Source organism: Sinohyriopsis cumingii, chromosome 15 (assembly GCF_028554795.1).
Source record: "Sinohyriopsis cumingii isolate HCF-2022 chromosome 15, ASM2855479v2, whole genome shotgun sequence".
Lineage (NCBI taxonomy): Eukaryota > Metazoa > Mollusca > Bivalvia > Unionida > Unionidae > Sinohyriopsis > Sinohyriopsis cumingii.
Window position 1 is genome coordinate 2,193,052 of NC_142975.1, and position 19,979 is coordinate 2,213,030.

At 36.1% G+C, this 19,979-nt stretch overlaps 1 protein-coding gene across 2 annotated transcripts in view; it reads left to right on the forward strand.

The window, feature by feature from the left end:
• The window catches only part of LOC149781121 (alanine--tRNA ligase, mitochondrial-like), a 125,291-nt gene that overhangs the window by 79,271 nt on the left and 26,041 nt on the right, over positions 1–19,979 (forward strand). For both annotated transcript variants that reach the window (XM_089935228.1, XM_089935229.1), the window contains exons 11-15: positions 2,516–2,794; positions 8,188–8,354; positions 11,061–11,177; positions 15,512–15,652; positions 18,724–18,864. In XM_089935228.1, the coding sequence (XP_089791354.1) occupies positions 2,516–2,794; positions 8,188–8,354; positions 11,061–11,177; positions 15,512–15,652; positions 18,724–18,864 (845 nt within the window). The remainder of the gene's footprint in view (positions 1–2,515; positions 2,795–8,187; positions 8,355–11,060; positions 11,178–15,511; positions 15,653–18,723; positions 18,865–19,979) is intronic.

The following is a 19,979-nucleotide window of genomic DNA, read 5'->3' on the forward strand; positions in this document are numbered from 1 at the left end:
GCATCACACACTTTCTTACACTTGGCTAATGTCCCTTTCAAACTATCAGTTCTAGCAACTTTAGTCCTCTCCTGAATCTCACAATCTTCGTCAGTTTGCCGTTGAACCCCAAAATACTCATTCAAGTCTATGTCTCAGCATGTCATGATTCTGAGGTCACGTGCACTGCTTATTCGGTTACACTCGGAAATGAACACAATAATGAAAGCTAAAGTTGTTTATTTGATGTACTGTTATAAATGACCACATGTACATCTCTGGGTATTTCTGCCTCTGAATTCAAGCACTGTAAATATCGGTAGATTTTCCCACCCAGCTGCTAGTCAAAGCCTTTGATCTTGCCGCTTAGCTATTGCAGCATGTTCTTTTGATGTACTCTTATAATGGTAACGACGGGGGCGGGGGGGGGGGGTAACTTTCAACCATTAAATTCTGTCATTGTAAATATCATCACAGCTAACTGATCAACACATTTTCCCACTATGCAAGTTTTTGAATTATACCGCCCACCTAAATTAAAAAATACTGGCGTCCAAATACGCGTGATTATAAGCGTTTTCGAGACCTCTGTCAGTTTTCACTAACATGAACCCTGCCAAAGATTCACTTCCTTGAATCAGTGTTTTGCTGCCTCGTATGCCAGATTTATCTCTTCCATAATGCTGTATTAGGGTTTTAAGTCCAATATTCCCATAGTCTGCTTGTTTAGACATGGGTATATTTAATAAATATAACCGGCATATTGTCCATCCAACACGTACACCGGACTCGCACTCAACATCAATTTTGGGCTCAAAATCACACACTGGAATTTCCAGTGACATTTTTCCAATGTCCAACAGACCGATATACATGAAATTCATTGTCATCTTTGCTATCACCAGCCAGTATTTGCCGACTGAAAACGTATGAAGACAAACCGTGTTGTGATTCAACCATTTTGGTTTCCTGTGTGACTCTTATTGGAAACACGCATTTTTAAAACTTCCACGATGAAAGTAAGGCTAAAACTCCATAAAATGCATGTTCCAGGGCCAATGAACGAATCAAATTTAGTTTAATAGCTTTTCATGTCGAACCGAAGTATCCAGATATCTGGATGTCACATCAAGTGCTGTGATTAAGCTGCGGCAGCGCGAATTACATTGCAAAATGCACTTTTAAAGTTAAAGTTAAAAGTTTAATAAAAATTGCATACTGCGCAAAGCACATTTTTTTTTATATCCGCGGCGTTGACGTAATTTGCCAAACGTGTATCACAGCTTTAAAAATACGCGAATTCGTACAAATTACGTGCACTCGCGTGTACTGGCATCATTTTCTGACCCAATGTTTTATTCACGTTAGACCGCTAGGAGGGGGGTAGATGCGATTTTAAATATATATTCGTTTTTTTTTTTCTTCTTCTTCTTCTTTCTGAAAACCCCACCAGCGATTTCTCATTTTGTTAGCACAACCCACAACAGAAGTGATTTTCCTAACCAACCTTCCACTGTCAGAATCAAAATAGTTCGAAACACAGCCTCCTACAGAAGTTTTTTTGAAGTGCCGTCCTCGGGGGGGGGGGGGGATATATGATTTACTGGAACAGCCCTAACAGTGAATGTTGCTGTTCTGTTTACAATAAGGCTGACCCAGGGATCAAACAGTTTATGCAAGAAGTGGCATCTGGGAAGCAGTTTGGATATGAAACAACTGAGAGTATATGACTCTTTATAGAGAGGTTACCAGTCCATGACAGATCATCCTTTGTATTCCTTTTGGGTATCTTGTCCTTTTAAATCTTCCTGGGCACTTTCTGGAGTTTATATGGTTGAATTATATCCTCTCTGGTCTGTTAATTTGTGTACTTCCATTTTGTGTTTGATATTTATGGGTATCTCTCTATTCCTTGTGATTCAGGACAGTGCTGGGCTACAATTTAGTGGTCTTGAAAAACTATTGAATTCTGACACCTTGGTAGTATTATTTGAACACTTGGTTTCTGTAAAGTAGTCTTTAATACAATGTTTTATAATGTTGTATTAAAGTACATGTTTCAGTGTCCTTCACTGGTTGATATATACTCACACACTGATGAATTGTACTCACTCATTTGTTATGTCATTTATGTCTGGTATTTTCCATTGAATTCCTAATCTTCTTTTGAAGGCAGTTCTTGAGGGCAATTCTTTCACCACTGCATTATGGTGCCAATAGGTGGTACCATTAGTTGACTTTATTATCAAGTTAACTTGAGTTTGCTTGGAACATGCCATTTTTTTAAAATCAACACTTGTAAAAACAACTGTCCTTCTCAAGATTGAGTTTCAGAATGATGATGATGCTGATGATGATGATGATAATGCACCAATTTCAATTATTTTGATTATTATTCACACTGTGCATCAGTAATATTAAAGCAGATGAATGTCAAAATAAACTAAATGTTATTGTTATGCTGCAGCCAAATTTAGAATATCTTGAATACTTTTGATTTAATTTTATCTCAGATGTAATTTTGTGTTTCATTAAGCTGAGGCCATGATAGACCTGCGGCAAGGTAAATATGGAAATTTAACAATGTCTGAAGATGTCATTCAGCAGATTGCAGGGGAGAGAAATTTACAGTTGAATTGGGAAGGATATTATTCCCTGCTGAATTCACAAGTTGACTCAATTGAGCCACAAGAACAAGAGGAGACAACCAAGGTGACTCTATCACAGGAAGTGTTGCAGGAGCTTAGTAGGCAACGGATTTCATATACTGATGACAGCCTGAAGTACATGTACACAAGAAACAGCTCTGGATATGGTAAACTATATGGGACAATCAGTCACACTCTTTATCTATATTGGACAATCAGTCACACTCTTTATCTATATGGGACAATCAGTCACACTCTTTATCTATACGGGACAATCAATCACTCTCTTTATCTTTATGGGACAATCAATCACACTCTTTATCTATATGGGACAATCAATCACACTATTTATCTATATGGGACAATCAATCACCTCTTTATGTATTTTTTTTCAGGCAGATGTTTACATGCACATATTTTGCAGGAGTCATGTCATATATAATTGTAAAGAAAATTGAAGATCATTGACTGTTATGGTTTGAAGACATTTCATTGCTTCATTAGCTCAGATGAGTTTATACTGAGCAAGATCAGTGTATATTGATGAAGTTGATCTTGCATCCGATTGGATGAGTTTGCTACCACTCTTGATGCCATATTTCAGATCCAGATAAACTTTGAATATGTTTTAATTTCTTCTTTAGATATGTTTCCTAATCATTGTACATCAGGAGTACACCCACAATACTGCAAATTAAGCTCTCCCAGCATTGTTTTAGGAAGAAAAATGTTAAAAGATTTTTTTGCGAACTTATGTGGAAGTCAAATGAGAGTGATCTCCCCTTGGGTAGAGATACTGATACCAAATGGTGTTTATACATCAGTTACTGCTTCAATATTTGCTTGGAAGCATGCTCATTTTTGAGAACTTGAAAATTTAGATCTCCCTATTATTTCTATGTCTATGCCATTTATTGTTTTGTTTTGTACCATACTTGTGATGCATGCGCAAGATGGTCAGAAATATATAAGCACATGTTCTGGAATTTGGCATTAGCTGACAGTTAGTTACAGACAACTCAAGCTCTCTTTCTGCATTGACCTAAACCCTGTGGCTCCCAAGACCAGTTACAGTGACCCATTTTCATGGCATACCCAGCCTCAACTTTATGACGCATATAGGCTCTGACTGGGACTTTGTGTTTTTCCAGCATGGCATAGAAGAATAAACATCCAGTGGTGGATCCTAAAAATATTGCAAACTGACACCAGATAGCTATGGCATTAGTTGAAAATTTTCAGTTTTTGCTGCCAGAAGTTTGCCTGCCTCCTCCTATGCCATCATTGACAACTTGTAAAGTTTCCACACATTTGAATCTGTTGGCAAATAAAGACCAGCTGACATTCAAACAGCTACCAGTCTTGTCATGATGCTAAATTATTACTGTATTGCTTTGAGAGGCAGCTTCAGGACCTTAATATCAACAAAATCTTTTTTCAAAGCAGTAGACTCCAATCAAATTTTAACAAAGCATTGTATGAGATGCATATACACCTGTTTTTCAGAATGCAGCCCCAATAATTAAGAGAGACATTGTAGGCATCTGTTCATACAGTCCAGAAGTCTTCCCAACACACCATACTTAGTTAGAAATGTCTTTGCAGTAGGATCCATGCTTGATTTGGTATCCATGGTTATATTTCACCAACCTTATCTCAGTTTAGGGGGTCAGTATCATGGTTATATTTCAGCAATCTTATCTAACTTGGGGGTCAGTATCGTAGGTGGTGCATGCTCTGAACAGAGCAGCAGAATACATTTGTCAGTTTCATAGCAGCATCAGTGTACAGCATGCAGAAAGAGATGCTCCATGTCCGCTTTCTTTAAAAGCAGCAAATAGCCACACTTAGATCACAGCCACTGATGTCCAGCCTGCTCTTCCATGGTCATATAGAGGAAATTTGGAAACACATTGCCAGAGAGGCAGATATTGCATTGGGTCATTGTTTTATAGCTCAGCCCTTGTATCAAAGTAAAGACCAGAGAAACAGGAAGGAATCCCCCTGGGCAAACCAAATAGGGAAATATGCTTACAAGCCCTTTCCAAGGGCTCTGATGACCAGAAAGTGTGGAAATAAAGATATTTTCCATCGTAGTTTCTTTCCCAGTTACTCTCTTTTCACACGTCCCTGGTGGTGGGAGACTTAAACACTTCACTATGGAATAGGAAATATTTTGCCCCAACACTTTTGGGGTATTACAAATCATTGTAAAGGGCCTTCAGATTATATTCAGTACTCCTCTGCCATTGTTCATGACTCACTTTACTACAGACATCTCACGAAAAACACATTCAGAGCTGACATTCTGCAGCAAGAGATAGTCTCCTCATAGAAAGGGTGGAAGATATTGTTCAAAACCTGATCTCACTGGGAATCGACTCCTGACTGCTCATTGTTCCAAAGGCAATCAACAGGTTTTGTCTGGTCATAGATCTATCTTATCCTTTTCATTTGGGCTCCAGATTTTGGACACGTTTTATGTGTACATGTTGCATCAAGATTTTGGACATGTTTTATATGTGCATGTAGCATCAAGATTTTGGACATGTTTTATGTGTACATGTATCATCAAGATTTTGGACACGTTTTATGTGTACATGTAGCATCAAGATTTTGGACACGTTTTATGTGTGCATGTAGCATCAAGATTTTGGACACGTTTTATACGTGCATGTAGCATCAAGATTTTGGACACGTTTTATGTGTACATGTAGCATCAAGATTTTGGACACGTTTTATGTGTGCATGTATCATCAAGATTTTGGACACGTTTTATGTGTACATGTATCATCAAGATTTTGGACATGTTTTATGTGTGCATGTAGCATCAAGATATTGGACATGTTTTATGTGTGCATGTATCATCAAGATTTTGGACATGTTTTGTGTGTGCATGTAGCATCAAGATTTTGGACATGTTTTATGTGTACATGTATCATCAAGATTTTGGACATGTTTTATGTGTACATGTAGCATCAAGATTTTGGACATGTTTTATGTGTGCATGTATCATCAAGATTTTGGACACATTTTATGTGTACATGTATCATCAAGATTTTGGACATGTTTTATATGTGCATGTAGCATCAAGATATTGGACATGTTTTATGTGTACATGTATCATCAAGATTTTGGACATGTTTTATATTTGCATGTAGCATCAAGATATTGGACACGTTTTATGTGTGCATGTAGCATCAAGATATTGGACACGTTTTATGTGTACATGTATCATCAAGATATTGGACACGTTTTATATGTACATGTATCATCAAGATTTTGGACACGTTCATTAATGAAAACAAAATTCATGTGTATTAAGCATCTGATTGTCTGATCCAGTTACCACTCAGAGGTCATATTTCTGATTCTGTCTTGTTTACATTTGGAATACAGGCTTATATTGAAAAGATCTTAGATGCTCTAATAAATGAGTGAGATCAACACATATTAGTGATGTGATCATGCATCTGATTCACTGATTCTTTTTACCACACTAGAGGTCATATATTTATGATCCAGTTGTGATCAGTCTTACAGGTCATATATTTATGATCCAGTCATGATCAGTCTTACAGGTTATATATTTATGATCCAGTTGTGATCAGTCTTACCGGTTATATATTTATGATCCAGTTATGATCAGTCTTACCAGTAATATATTTATGATCTAGTTATGATCAGTCTTACAGGTTATATATTTATGATCCAGTTGTGATCAGTCTTACAGGTTATATATTTATGATCCAGTTGTGATCAGTCTTACCAGTAATATATTTATGATCCAGTTGTGATCAGTCTTACAGGTCATATATTTATGATCCAGTTGTGATCAGTCTTACAGGTCATACATTTATGATCCAGTTGTGATCAGTCTTACAGGTCATACATTTATGATCCAGTTGTGATCAGTCTTACAGGTCATACATTTATGATCCAGTTGTGATCAGTCTTACAGGTCATACATTTATGATCCAGTTGTGATCAGTCTTACAGGTCATACATTTATGATCCAGTTGTGATCAGTCTTACAGGTCATACATTTATGATCCAGTTGTGATCAGTCTTACAGGTCATACATTTATGATCCAGTTGTGATCAGTCTTACAGGTCATACATTTATGACCCAGTTATGATCAGTCTTACAGGTCAATGATGACCCAAAAATTTATCATGATACTTCTTTTATCCTTGTTGTACAGGTTACCATAATTTTAAGAATTATTACATAGCATATTAGTAAGATACAAACTTTACTATGACTCTGTTGTATAGTCATTTAGATCTTCCCTATCAAAATGCAAATGAGTGATTGCTTTACCATAGGTGATATAAATTGTCCCTTCATTATTCTTCAGACTAATTTTATTCCATAACATCTGACATAATGTCATATTTAGGCTCAGAAATTCAAAACCTTTCCACACTGAGATTTTTTTTCAGAACCGTACATGTACTGATGACATACATGCATATATATATTGTGCCCTGATATTCATGCATATATTACTGTGCCCTGATATTCATGCATACATATATTGTGCCCTGATATTCATGCATACATTACTGTGCCCTGATATTCATGCATATATTACTGTGCCCTGATATTCATGCATACATATATTGTGCCCTGATATTCATGCATACATATATTGTGCCCTGATATTCATGCATATATTACTGTGCCCTGATATTCATGCATACATATATTGTGCCCTGATATTCATGCATATATCACTGTGCCCTGATATTCATGCATACATATATTGTGCCCTGATATTCATGCATACATATATTGTGCCCTGATATACATGCATACATATATTGTGCCCTGATATTCATGCATATATTACTGTGCCCTGATATTCATGCATATATTACTGTGCCCTGATATTCATGCATATATTACTGTGCCCTGATATTCATGCATATATTACTGTGCCCTGATATACATGCATACATATATTGTGCCCTGATATTCATGCATATATTACTGTGCCCTGATATTTATGCATATATTACTGTGCCCTGATATTCATGCATACATATATTGTGCCCTGATATTCATGCATATATTACTGTGCCCTGATATTCATGCATACATATATTGTGCCCTGATATACATGCATACATATATTGTGCCCTGATATTCATGCATATATTACTGTGCCCTGATATTCATGCATATATTACTGTGCCCTGATATTCATGCATATATTACTGTGCCCTGTATTCATGCATACATTACTGTGCCCTGATATTCATGCATATATTACTGTGCCCTGATATTCATGCATATATTACTGTGCCCTGATATACATGCATACATTACATACTGTACCCTGATATTCATGCATACCTATATTGTGCCCTGATATTCATGCGTATATGTATATATGTGTGCCCTGATATAAAAATAAAGGAATATTGAAAATATGATAGCCAAAGTCAATGAAAAGTGATTAATGCAACTTATGGTTTGTTTGATATCATATTAAAATGAATCAAGATTATTTAGCTTAAAAAAAATAAGTTAAAAATTTAAATATTTCATCAGAATTTGGTTCCTACCCACCCTGCCAGACAGTGTTCCTTGTGTCAGAGGAGGGCCAACCTGTGGAGACTGTGGCATCAGGAGCCACATGTGGTGTCATTCTGGATAAAACACCCTTTTATGCTGAGGGGGGAGGACAGGTCGCTGATACAGGCTTTATCACCACTGAGGTAGGCATTGATAACAGAGACAGCATAAGATATTATTTACAGATTTTATCACCACTGAGGTAGGCATTGGTAACAGACAGCATAAGATATTATTTACAGGCTTTATCACCACTGAGGTAGGCATTGATAACAGAGACAGCATAAGATATTATTTACAGGTTTTATCACCACTGAGGTAGGCATTGATAACAGAGACAGCATAAGATATTATTTACAGATTTTATCACCACTGAGGTAGGCATTGGTAACAGAGACAGCATAAGATATTATTTACAGGCTTTATCACCACTGAGGTAGGCATTGGTAACAGAGACAGCATAAGATATTATTTACAGGCTTTATCACCACTGAGGTAGGCATTGGTAACAGAGACAGCATAAGATATTATTTACAGGTTTTATCACCACTGAGGTAGGCATTGATAACAGAGACAGCATAAGATATTATTTACAGGTTTTATCACCACTGAGGTAGGCATTGATAACAGAGACAGCATAAGATATTATTTACAGGTTTTATCACCACTGAGGTAGGCATTGGTAACAGAGACAGCATAAGATATTATTTACAGGTTTTATCACCACTGAGGTAGGCATTGATAACAGAGACAGCATAAGATATTATTTACAGGTTTTATCACCACTGAGGTAGGCATTGATAACAGAGACAGCATAAGATATTATTTACAGGTTTTATCACCACTGAGGTAGGCATTGATAACAGAGACAGCATAAGATATTATTTACAGGTTTTATCACCACTGAGGTAGGCATTGATAACAGAGACAGCATAAGATATTATTTACAGGCTTTATCACCACTGAGGTAGGCATTGGTAACAGAGACAGCATAAGATATTATTTACAGGCTTTATCACCACTGAGGTAGGCATTGATAACAGAGACAGCATAAGATATTATTTACAGGCTTTATCACCACTGAGGTAGGCATTGATAACAGAGACAGCATAAGATATTATTTACAGGCTTTATCACCACTGAGGTAGGCATTGATAACAGAGACAGCATAAGATATTATTTACAGGTTTTATCACCACTGAGGTAGGCATTGATAACAGAGACAGCATAAGATATTATTTACAGGCTTTATCACCACTGAGGTAGGCATTGGTAACAGAGACAGCATAAGATATTATTTACAGGCTTTATCACCACTGAGGTAGGCATTGATAACAGAGACAGCATAAGATATTATTTACAGGCTTTATCACCACTGAGGTAGGCATTGATAACAGAGACAGCATAAGATATTATTTACAGGCTTTATCACCACTGAGGTAGGCATTGATAACAGAGACAGCATAAGATATTATTTACAGGCTTTATCACCACTGAGGTAGGCATTGATAACAGAGACAGCATAAGATATTATTTACAGGCTTTATCACCACTGAGGTAGGCATTGATAACAGAGACAGCATAAGATATTATTTACAGGTTTTATCACCACTGAGGTAGGCATTGATAACAGAGACAGCATAAGATATTATTTATATTGACCTTGAGCTGGCATGGCATAGTCATAAATAACGGTCTGCACAAAACATTTTGAAGGAGTGTGGCAGATGTCAATATTGTATCCACATAATGGCAATTTAGCATAATTTATAATCTTTAATTCCATTTCTTTGGGGCTCTCTATACTTGCTACAATATGCACTCACACAGACCCCCATTTCTTAGCTGAATTACATTATATGCTCTCGCTGCATCATCTGAATGTATTAGAATTGCCAGATCTACAATTTCTTTGCTTTTATAACAAATACCTAAGTACTGAACTTATTTTCCTGCACCATAAATGATCTCCCATGTTCAGTGTTCTTAACACTGAGAATGGATCTGTAAGGAGGTAAACAAATTTTGGATTTTCTAAAGTGAATCACTTACAGTATCGTTCTGGTACTTACTTGTAATTTTGATATGCCAGTTGTCATCTTTTCAGGTGAAATTGCCTGGGTATACAGTGAAATAAAACAATTTATTATCCAGTCTAGAAAATAAAATAACATTGCAGTTTTATGCATTGTGGCCAAGTTATTTAGGAGCAGCCTAGGTATGAAATGATAGTGACAACTGGGCTTCCAGGCATGAAATAATAGTGACAACTGGGCTTCCAGGCATGAAATAATAGTGGCAACTGGGCTTACAGGATCTATGGGCAGTGTATATTGGCCTTGGCATAATTGATGAATAATGGATTTGTTTCACACCTTTGTCATCGCATATTTGATCACAAGTTCCTGCATATGCACAGAGTCCTGTAATTTCCTTCAATTTAAAGAACATACATCACATCAATGTATAAATTATAAAAAAACGTCTTTATGTAGATTTTTAGGTTACAGTTTTTAAAAAGTCAAGGATTTATAAGAAGGTTAACGTGAAGGTGTTCTGCAGAGCTTGTTGTCCATTTTTATCATTCTGTATGCACTGAAACCAGGCAGACAATGACATGAGACTTGTGAAATGTGTCTTGATACAGAGGATATTGTTGTTCAAACATAAGCAAACACTTGATAAAAACTTGTATATTCAGTAAAGTTGTTATTGTAGATGTGTTGTCTATGAATACACTAAACTTTCAGTACACCTACTGAGACCAAGGTTGAATCTTGTGATACACCTATGCAGTGTACAAACAGTGGCTCACTGTCACCTCATTTGTGGAATGCCTTTCTTTGTAGAGTGGAAGACTAGAAGTTACAGATGTTCAGAAATACAAGGGTTATGTTCTCCACACGGGAACAGTGATGGATGGGAAGATAAAGAAAAACCAGGAGGTTATAGCACATATTGATAAGGTAAGAGTTAAAACTTTTTAATTTCAAATTAATGTCATATTGCATATTGATGGATCCTGGTACACCACTCCCTCGATAACTCGCGCACATCGGGGTCCAGAAACATTGACCGCACTGTAAGTGAGGCGCGAGTTATCGAGGGACCTATAAAATAAGCCCAAAACCAATAAAATGATTGACGACATAACGGAAAAATAAGGGGGGTGGTAGGCAGATTATACTGTTGAATACTCACTTTATAATCGTTCTGAGATTAACTGTTAATAAATATCTCTTCATAACGGCGTACGTTATTATTTCCTCATAGGACAACATTAATTTCAGGATAAATTACAGTATATTGAGGCGATCATCGAAAACATTATTCCACGTGGTTTCCGTTCGCTTAACATGTGTACCACTTCACACATTGTGTACTAAGTCACTAATTTTTATGTTGAATTGGATACATTCTAGTTTTATTTTTTTGATCCAAATTAGACGTTTTTTTATATACAAAAGATCGACTCTTTTTGAGAAACAGTGTCGATTGAACGATAGGTAGATAGATTTGAATGCGATAGAAGTAAAATGGAAAACAAAAAAAAAGGGTTAATCAGTACTAACATATTTAATTGGTCTACAAATTTAAAACAATGTAAATTAGAACAAGTTAATACTTGCCGTTTGTGCCATGCTTGACAAATATCAATTCACTTTTTGAAAAAATCAGTTATTTTTTGTGTGTGTTACTCCTTGGTTTCTCTGCCACCAAGCAAAATCCCTCAGATTTCTCAACTGCATGAGCTTTACTTAGTCAACATTTTGGGTCTCCAGCCACCTTATGGCAATATCAAAATATTTGATTGCTTCCTGTGCAGAGCGGTGGGGGGTGCAACATCTGCGTCTGCATCACTTTCAACACTTGTGTTACTCCAGTTAGAATCGTCTTCTGCTGCAAATTTGTTCGCTATAGAAATAATTATAGTTTCATCTGACATGTATTCGGCTGTGGGGCAGTCACTGTCAGCGCAAATCCACTCCTCCATATCATCAAGAGAAACGCCCATCTCAGGACCATGAGTCTGTACGAATTTCTCCCAAACAGCCTCGGCATTAATGACATCAGTTTCACTGAAACATTCGAAGTCACTATCATCGTCATTGTCTCTGTTACTGTTTTGCTTTACGTCAAAGGCAGCTCCAAGACCCTTAATCCAGCACCCGAGGTCTCTTGTAATCGATTTTTTTTTAATGCAACAAACACTTCCTCAAGTTGTTGATGAAAACAAAGCTGGCATGTACATGTAATTAGGTTCTCACAGAAGTACTCACGGGTTTTGATGTGACGGTCGATTGACTCTTTTCATGTTTTCAATGAACAGAATATGTTGTGATTATAATGTTTACACTGAAACGGAATTAAAGGATTAGAACGTGACTTTCACACAGGAAGACGTTCAATTGGTGTTTATTTCATTCTCTGTTGCCACCTGTTAGCATTTACCAGAAGTTTTCATTGATCGCTATTTCACCAGACTGTTTATTTACAGTATACTGACAACTATTTATCATAAAAACTTACATAATATATGATATCTTTAAACAGAGGTCTTGCTAGGATTTTAAAACTGGGTCTTTCTGCCTCTGAATTCAGTCACTAAATATCAGTACATTTTCTCACTCGGCCGCCTGTCAAAGCCTTTGAACTAGCCACCTAGCTGTTGCATCATGTTCTTTTTTTTTTTTTTTTTAATGTACTCCTATAAAATAGCAACAGTACATCAAAGAGTCTTTCAGTCACTGAACTCTGTCATTGTAAATATCAGCACAGTTAACTGATCAACACATTTTCCCACAAAGCAGGTGGCTGAAACAGGACCGGCAAATCTTTGAATTTTCCCGCGCACCTATTACATGCGTACGGAGGACTCCCGCCTCAGTGATTTTCTGCGTCCCAGATCAAAAATTGGCGTCCAAATACGTGTAATTAAGCGTTTTCGAGATCTATGAAATTAATTCTTCTCTAGAACTTGCAATTTTCAAAATATTGATTATATTTTTACAGGCATTAATCACCATTTTCGATGATAAAACGAGCAATGTATCAAGGTTTAATTTATCAATTCTAATCATAATTTTTTCATGTTCAGCATATTTTAAAGATATTTTAAATACATTTTCTCTGGAAAAAATCAGGAGCCAAGACGGACACTGCATTATAAGCGGGATCGCGAGTTATCCGGGCGCAACTTAGAATTTTGTTATTTTTTATAGGTACTCATGCAGTATTTAGAATACCCCGGGGACCTTGCAACTCTAAGACACATTTTACACCTATTTCCTTTCTTCAAAAGGAAGACTTATTCTTGATATTTTGAGATAACCAAATTTAAATAAATTTAAATAAAATGTTACTTCAGATAATATGAGACGTATTGGATGACCATCTTAATTTTCAATATTGACAAGAAATATTAAATTTGTGAAATTCTCCATGTGTTGACAAGCATATTCTCTTTGGGTAATATTAGTGTAGCATTTGGATGTATGAAAGTCAGTTAAAAACTGGAGAGTTGTTGACATAAATACAGTCAAATCTTTATATATTTATCACTCAAGACAGGTGGCTATGATATGCATGTAAGAGTTAAGTAGATAATTGGAATCATGGATCAGTAGCTAGATTGATTGATTAAATTGAAAAATGATTCATTCTTTAGCTATATTACCTTATACATTACATCAACTTAAGATGTTAACCATGTCTGTCTGTTTTTTTAAAAGAAAAAAGTGCTATTGAATCATCTGCCTGCCAAGACAGAAGTCAGACAGGACTGATCTTCCTTTGGATAGAGGGATTGACACTAAATCTTATAATTTGTCAGTTTTGAGTTTCACTTTTACCTGGTCTTTATGCTCATTAAGAGGTCTGACATACCTTTCATTTTGCGACTCTTCACAAGTTGGAGTGATCCTTTGGAGTTTCATATTCGTTATGTAAAAGATAATATATTCCAATTAGGCTGCTCAGCACCCACTCTACAGCTACATAGATGTGTCCATTAACCTCCGGATGTGAAGAGTCTTCTTCCAGTGGTGTACACAGGGAAACTTCTATCCATCACATGCCTTAGTATTAGAAATAGTTCACTTTCTTTTGAGGCCTTTTGATAAAAGGAAGTTAGCTCCAGTCACTATCATTAACAATAGTTTCAGACATGTTTTGCCATTATGGAATGGAGGACCTAGGCCAGACAATGGCCTTAGTACTTTGTTTGAAATGGAATCTACTGAGCATTTTGATGTGGTTGATGGTTGAACTAGGCACCATTCAAAATACACCTAGAGCCTTGCTGACCCATCTTTTGGTTAAGACCTGTTTCCCATTTTCAAAATACACATAGAGCCTTGCTGACCCATCTCTTGGTTAAGACCTGTTTCCCATTTTCAAAATACACCTTGAGCCTTGCTGACCCATCTCTTGGTTAAGACCTGTTTCCCATTCAGAACACACCTAGAGCCTTGCTGACTCGTCTCTTGGTTAAAACCTGTTTCCCATTTTCAAAATATACCTTGAGCCTTGCTGACCCATCTCTTGGTTAAAGCATGTTTCCCATTCAGAATGCACTTAGAGCCTTGCTGACTCATCTCTTGGTTAAGACCTGTTTCCCATTTTCAAAATACACCTAGAGCCTTGCTGACCCATCTCTTGGTTAAGACCTCTTTCCCATTCAGAATACACCAAGAGCCTTGCTGACCCATCTCTTGGTTAAGACCTGTTTCCCATTTTCAAAATACACCTAGAGCCTTGCTGACCCATCTCTTGGTTAAGACATATTTCCCATTCAGAACACACCTAGAGCTTTGCTGATTCATCTCTTGGTTAAGACATATTTCCCATTCAGAACACACCTAGAGCTTTGCTGATTCATCTCTTGGTTAAGACCTGTTTCTCATTCAAAATACACCTTGAGCCTTGCTGACCCATCTCTTGGTTAAGACATATTTCCCATTCAGAACACACCTAGAGCTTTGCTGATTCATCTCTTGGTTAAGACCTGTTTCCCATACAAAATACACCCATAGCCTTGCTGACCCATCTCTTGGTTAATATATTATGATCAGGCAAGTATCAGGTAGCATAATGTACTCCAAAATATGGTTGTACCAAAAACAAGACAGGCAATTATCTGGACATAGTGATTTTGTTTTCTGTAAATCTGGTTAAATATAATAGAAAAATGAATGATTACTTTAGATAGGTTTTTTATAAACTATATTTTTCTTCACATTATGCAGATGACTTGTTATATGTATACCAAGTTTGAAAACATATGAATTTTCTTTGCCAGGAGAGACGAATGAGCTGCATGAGAAACCACACAGCTACTCACATACTCAATGCTGCATTACGACAAGTTGTAAAGGAGGATGTCCGACAGTTGGGATCTTATGTAGGCCCTGACAAATTCTCTTTTAATTTCTCTTGTCTTGTAAGTATTTTTAAATTCGGTTTTAGGATTTGTACAAGGTTTTGTTGAGATACATTCACATTGTTGATATTGGTGTCCTGTTGATTTATTGATGTATCTACATTTTTTGAGGCATCAATAAGGACAGTTTATTACCTCTCATATGTTTGCATTACATAAAACATAAGCATGTTGAAAAATTCTAAATAAATAATAATAATTTGGAACGGAAACTTTTGTTCCCATCTTCAGTTACAGTGTTGCTCTTTTGTTACAAAAGATTTTTAAATTGAGAAACGATTAGTTTCTACCGAATCTGCATTTTGTTTGCAATTTATTTGTATGTTCCATTTGTATTCCATTCAGCTGTTATCTCATATCATTGTTTTTGTTTATGATCTCATAATGCATGAAATGTTTGCTTTAGGCTTTGCTTTTTTTTGAATGTGTTCATTGAAGTCATATTTTCTGTATCTGAGATTATTAAAGGGAGATAATTATTTCTTTTGCATTTTGTCTTGTTAGAAGTCTACTTTAATGAAAAAGGAAGTACACAAAATGGAAAAGGTTTATAATAAACAAGATGCAATAAATGTACTCATAGATTGTTTTGCTAGTAGAGTTTATTTATTTCATTTTATTCAAATCACAGTTATACAGATTCATCAACCGTTGATGATGTCATCTCATCACTCAGAAATTGTTACATTTTCTTTGACAAGAACAATATCATGGCTTATAAAGATTGTACGGAATCCAATCCAGAATCTTTGACCATGAAAATTTAATGACCACCTGATAATTATTGATTCTTAAATCCATTTATGAAGTTTCATTCCAATTTTATTTATCATTCATTCTGCATTTTGCATTTTGCTTGTGTTCATTCACCATATTGCTTGCATTCATTCTGCATTCCCTTTATTGGCTGCTAAAATTTCCCATTTCTGGGTCTGCGGAATTAACAGATTGCCAGACTAAAGTGGGCTTTTTATCAGTCATAATAATTTGCAGCTGATTTATCATTTTTCATGATATATCTTATCAAATATATTAGTTTTATACTACATCAGTAACCATGGATCATATATAGGTCACTACAGGGTGGCATAGTGGTGAAACCAAAAAGTCTGCATCAATGTAGGTTTAGTAAATGATTCTTGCAATTGTCAAAATTAGTAAATGTCTAATGATAGCATTTACTTTCACTTTTCACCATGATGTCTTACAATTTAAATCCAGACTTATGAGTTGATTGGTGATTTATCACTTCTGACACATGAAGTTTACTTTATACTAATTTTCAGGAAATATTAAACAACTAAGAACCATGTAATGAAGATACCACTGGTAATCATATTATGATAGTTGGTAAAGATATTTAGTGAAACTAGTTTAGAATTATAGTTAAAGTTTGATGACTCAAGTATCAAGCTGTATGGATATAGTTTTAAATCTCTACTAAATTGGGCAGTTGCAAGGAATGCAGTTTTCTCTGACAGTGAGTCATTAAACTTTATTGGTACATTCATTTGGAGGGCTTTTTTTCATGTCCTTGAAGATTGTCTTTTCTATCTCTTGTTGTTGTTGTTGTAGGGTTTAATGCCATTTTCAGCACAAGATAGGCTATACATGGCTGCTAGTATAACTGGTGGAGTAAGAATCCTGGAAAACCTCGGTGAAGAACCACTGGTCCATGAGAAGCTACTGGCAAGCTTTCTCACATACCCACATTAGCCAAGCCTGAGACTCGAACCCACACAGACAGAGGTGAGATGGCAGTGATCCAGAATGGTGAGCACTTTAGACAACTCTGCCCCTCGGGGCCCCTCTATCTCTTGTCACTATACATGTATTTTCTTTCCAGCTCAGATCAAGGAACCACAATGGCTCAGTGGCTAGCATGCCAGACTTGCAAAAGACAAGGTCTGGGTTTAAATCCCACAATCAGTTCAGCCTTGATAGTTCACTAAGGTTTATTCTTGGGCAAGGCACTTTACTGATGTCTGCATTCATAACTGCAAAGCTTACAATTATGTAATCACTACCATTATGTAAAATTACTGTCTGCGTGGGTTCGAGTCTCGGATTCAGCCAATGTAGGTATGTGAGAAAGCATGCCAGTAGCTTCTCGTGGGTCGGTGTTTCTTTCCGGGGTTTTCCCAGGTTCTGCCTCCACCATTAATACTGGCTGCCATGTATAGCCTAATGTGTGCTGAAAAATGGCGTTAAACCCCACAACAACAACAACAATAATCAAAATTAAAGCCCTTTGAAACACAGTGGCAGTCAGTGAAACATATATGAGACCTTAAAAATTCTTTCACAATTTAGAACCTGCTGTAAATTTGCTGAATGGGCTTACTGTTATGAAAAATGGATGTAATCTAAATGATCATGCCATATTTTATTAATACACTCAACAACATGCACTTAACTCTGTGTGTAAAGTAACCAAGTATTTGATTTCTACAATGTGATTAATTATTAAAGTGTATTTAGATTTTACTTTATGGACAGTTGGTGATAGTTTGCTTTTTCCCATACTGTTCTGTGTAATTTAACTAAATTAGGACCCTTAGATATGCTAAGTAACATTTTTCAAAAAGTCAAATACTCCAACATTTTACTGAAACTCAACCTTAAATTAAGTCATCTTTATCTAAAGAGTACACTTGAATATTCTATGGACAGTGATCATCCATAAAGTTAGGTCATCTTTATCTAAAGAGTACACTTGAATGTTCTATAGACAGGGATCATCCATAAACTCAGGTCATCTTTATCTAAAGAGTACGCTTGAATATTCTATAGACAGGGATCATCCATAAAGTTAGGTCATCTTTATCTAAAGAGTACACTTGAATATTCTATAGACAAGGATCATCCATAAAATTAGGTCATCTTTATCTAAAGAGTACACTTGAATATTCTATAGACAAGGATCATCCATAAAGTTAGGTCATCTTTATGTAAAGAGTACACTTGAATATTCAGTAGATATGGATCATGGTGTTCAGTGTACTTTCTTTCTTTGATTATATATCTTAATAGATTGAAAATTTCAGATTGTTCTTTTCTACAATTGACAGAGAAATTTGAGTAAGTCTGATATAGAAGAGTTGGATGTATTGGTGAAGAATACAATATCAGCAGGTCAGAATGTTGAGAAGAGGATAGTACCTTTACAAGAAGCTCTGAAAACTGATGGGATTGTCTGTCTTGCTGATGAGGTACTTTTGTTTTGTTGTTATCACCGTTGTTGTCATTATTTTGTTATTTGGGTAGTTAGTTGGTAACTGTTATCCAGTTAGGTTTCATACCCAAGCCAGAGTAACTGCCTTGGTTTGTCTTTGAGAAAGACACTTAGCTCCCATAGTCTCAGCATGATGCAACTAGTATTGTGTTTAATGTACAGTTGAAAACCCAACCAGCCAGTATTGTTATGCCATCATTAAAATTGTTATCATCATCATCTTTCGCATTTTGATGGAGCTTGCCATAACCAACAAAATTGAAACCTGTTCACATTTTTCCATTAATCTTGCTATGATTACATTTAATTTTTAGATTTCAAACTTCTTCTGTGTAATAGCAGAATGATGTCATCTAGTTATTTTCAAAATGTCCTCCCTTCATTAGTTCACCTTAGCTTATCTGAAAATTAGGTTAGCTAAATTATTCACAAGTTACATATGTACATTTAAAACACAACTAGTTCCAGCATAGATATTGTTCATTGAGAAAGTGGGGCCCCGAGTGGTCTAAAGCGCTCTCCGTTAAGGATCACTGCCAAATCACCTCTGTCTGCGTGGGTTCAAGTCTAGAATTCGGCCAATGTGTGTATGTGAGAAAGCTTGCCAGTAACTTCTTGTGGGTTGGTGGTTCTTCCCAGGGTTTTTCCGTTTTCTTCCTCCACCATTAATACTGGCTGCCATGCATAGCCTATCGTGTGCTGAAAAATTGTATTAAACCCAACAACAACAACAAAAATAACAACAAAATTGAGAAAGTTCTTTCATGCTGATCTTTCATTAGTATATTTATTACATTTAGAAAGAATTGTGATCATGTACACTGGATGCAAATTCCTTTAATTCACACATGTAAGATGCATTCACCACAGTACAAATTTTGCTGGGGTGTATCAGGATATATTACATGAACTTGTATCTTCCCGTCGTTTATTCATAGAAGACATGATCCACATTTATTAAAGAAAACACGAATATTTAGTCAAACCTGTCTTGAATGACCACTGCATTGAAATACCACCTGTTTCAAAAGACCAAGGTTCTCAGAGTACAGATTAGTTGATCATATAGTGTTAAACCTGTAATGAGAGACC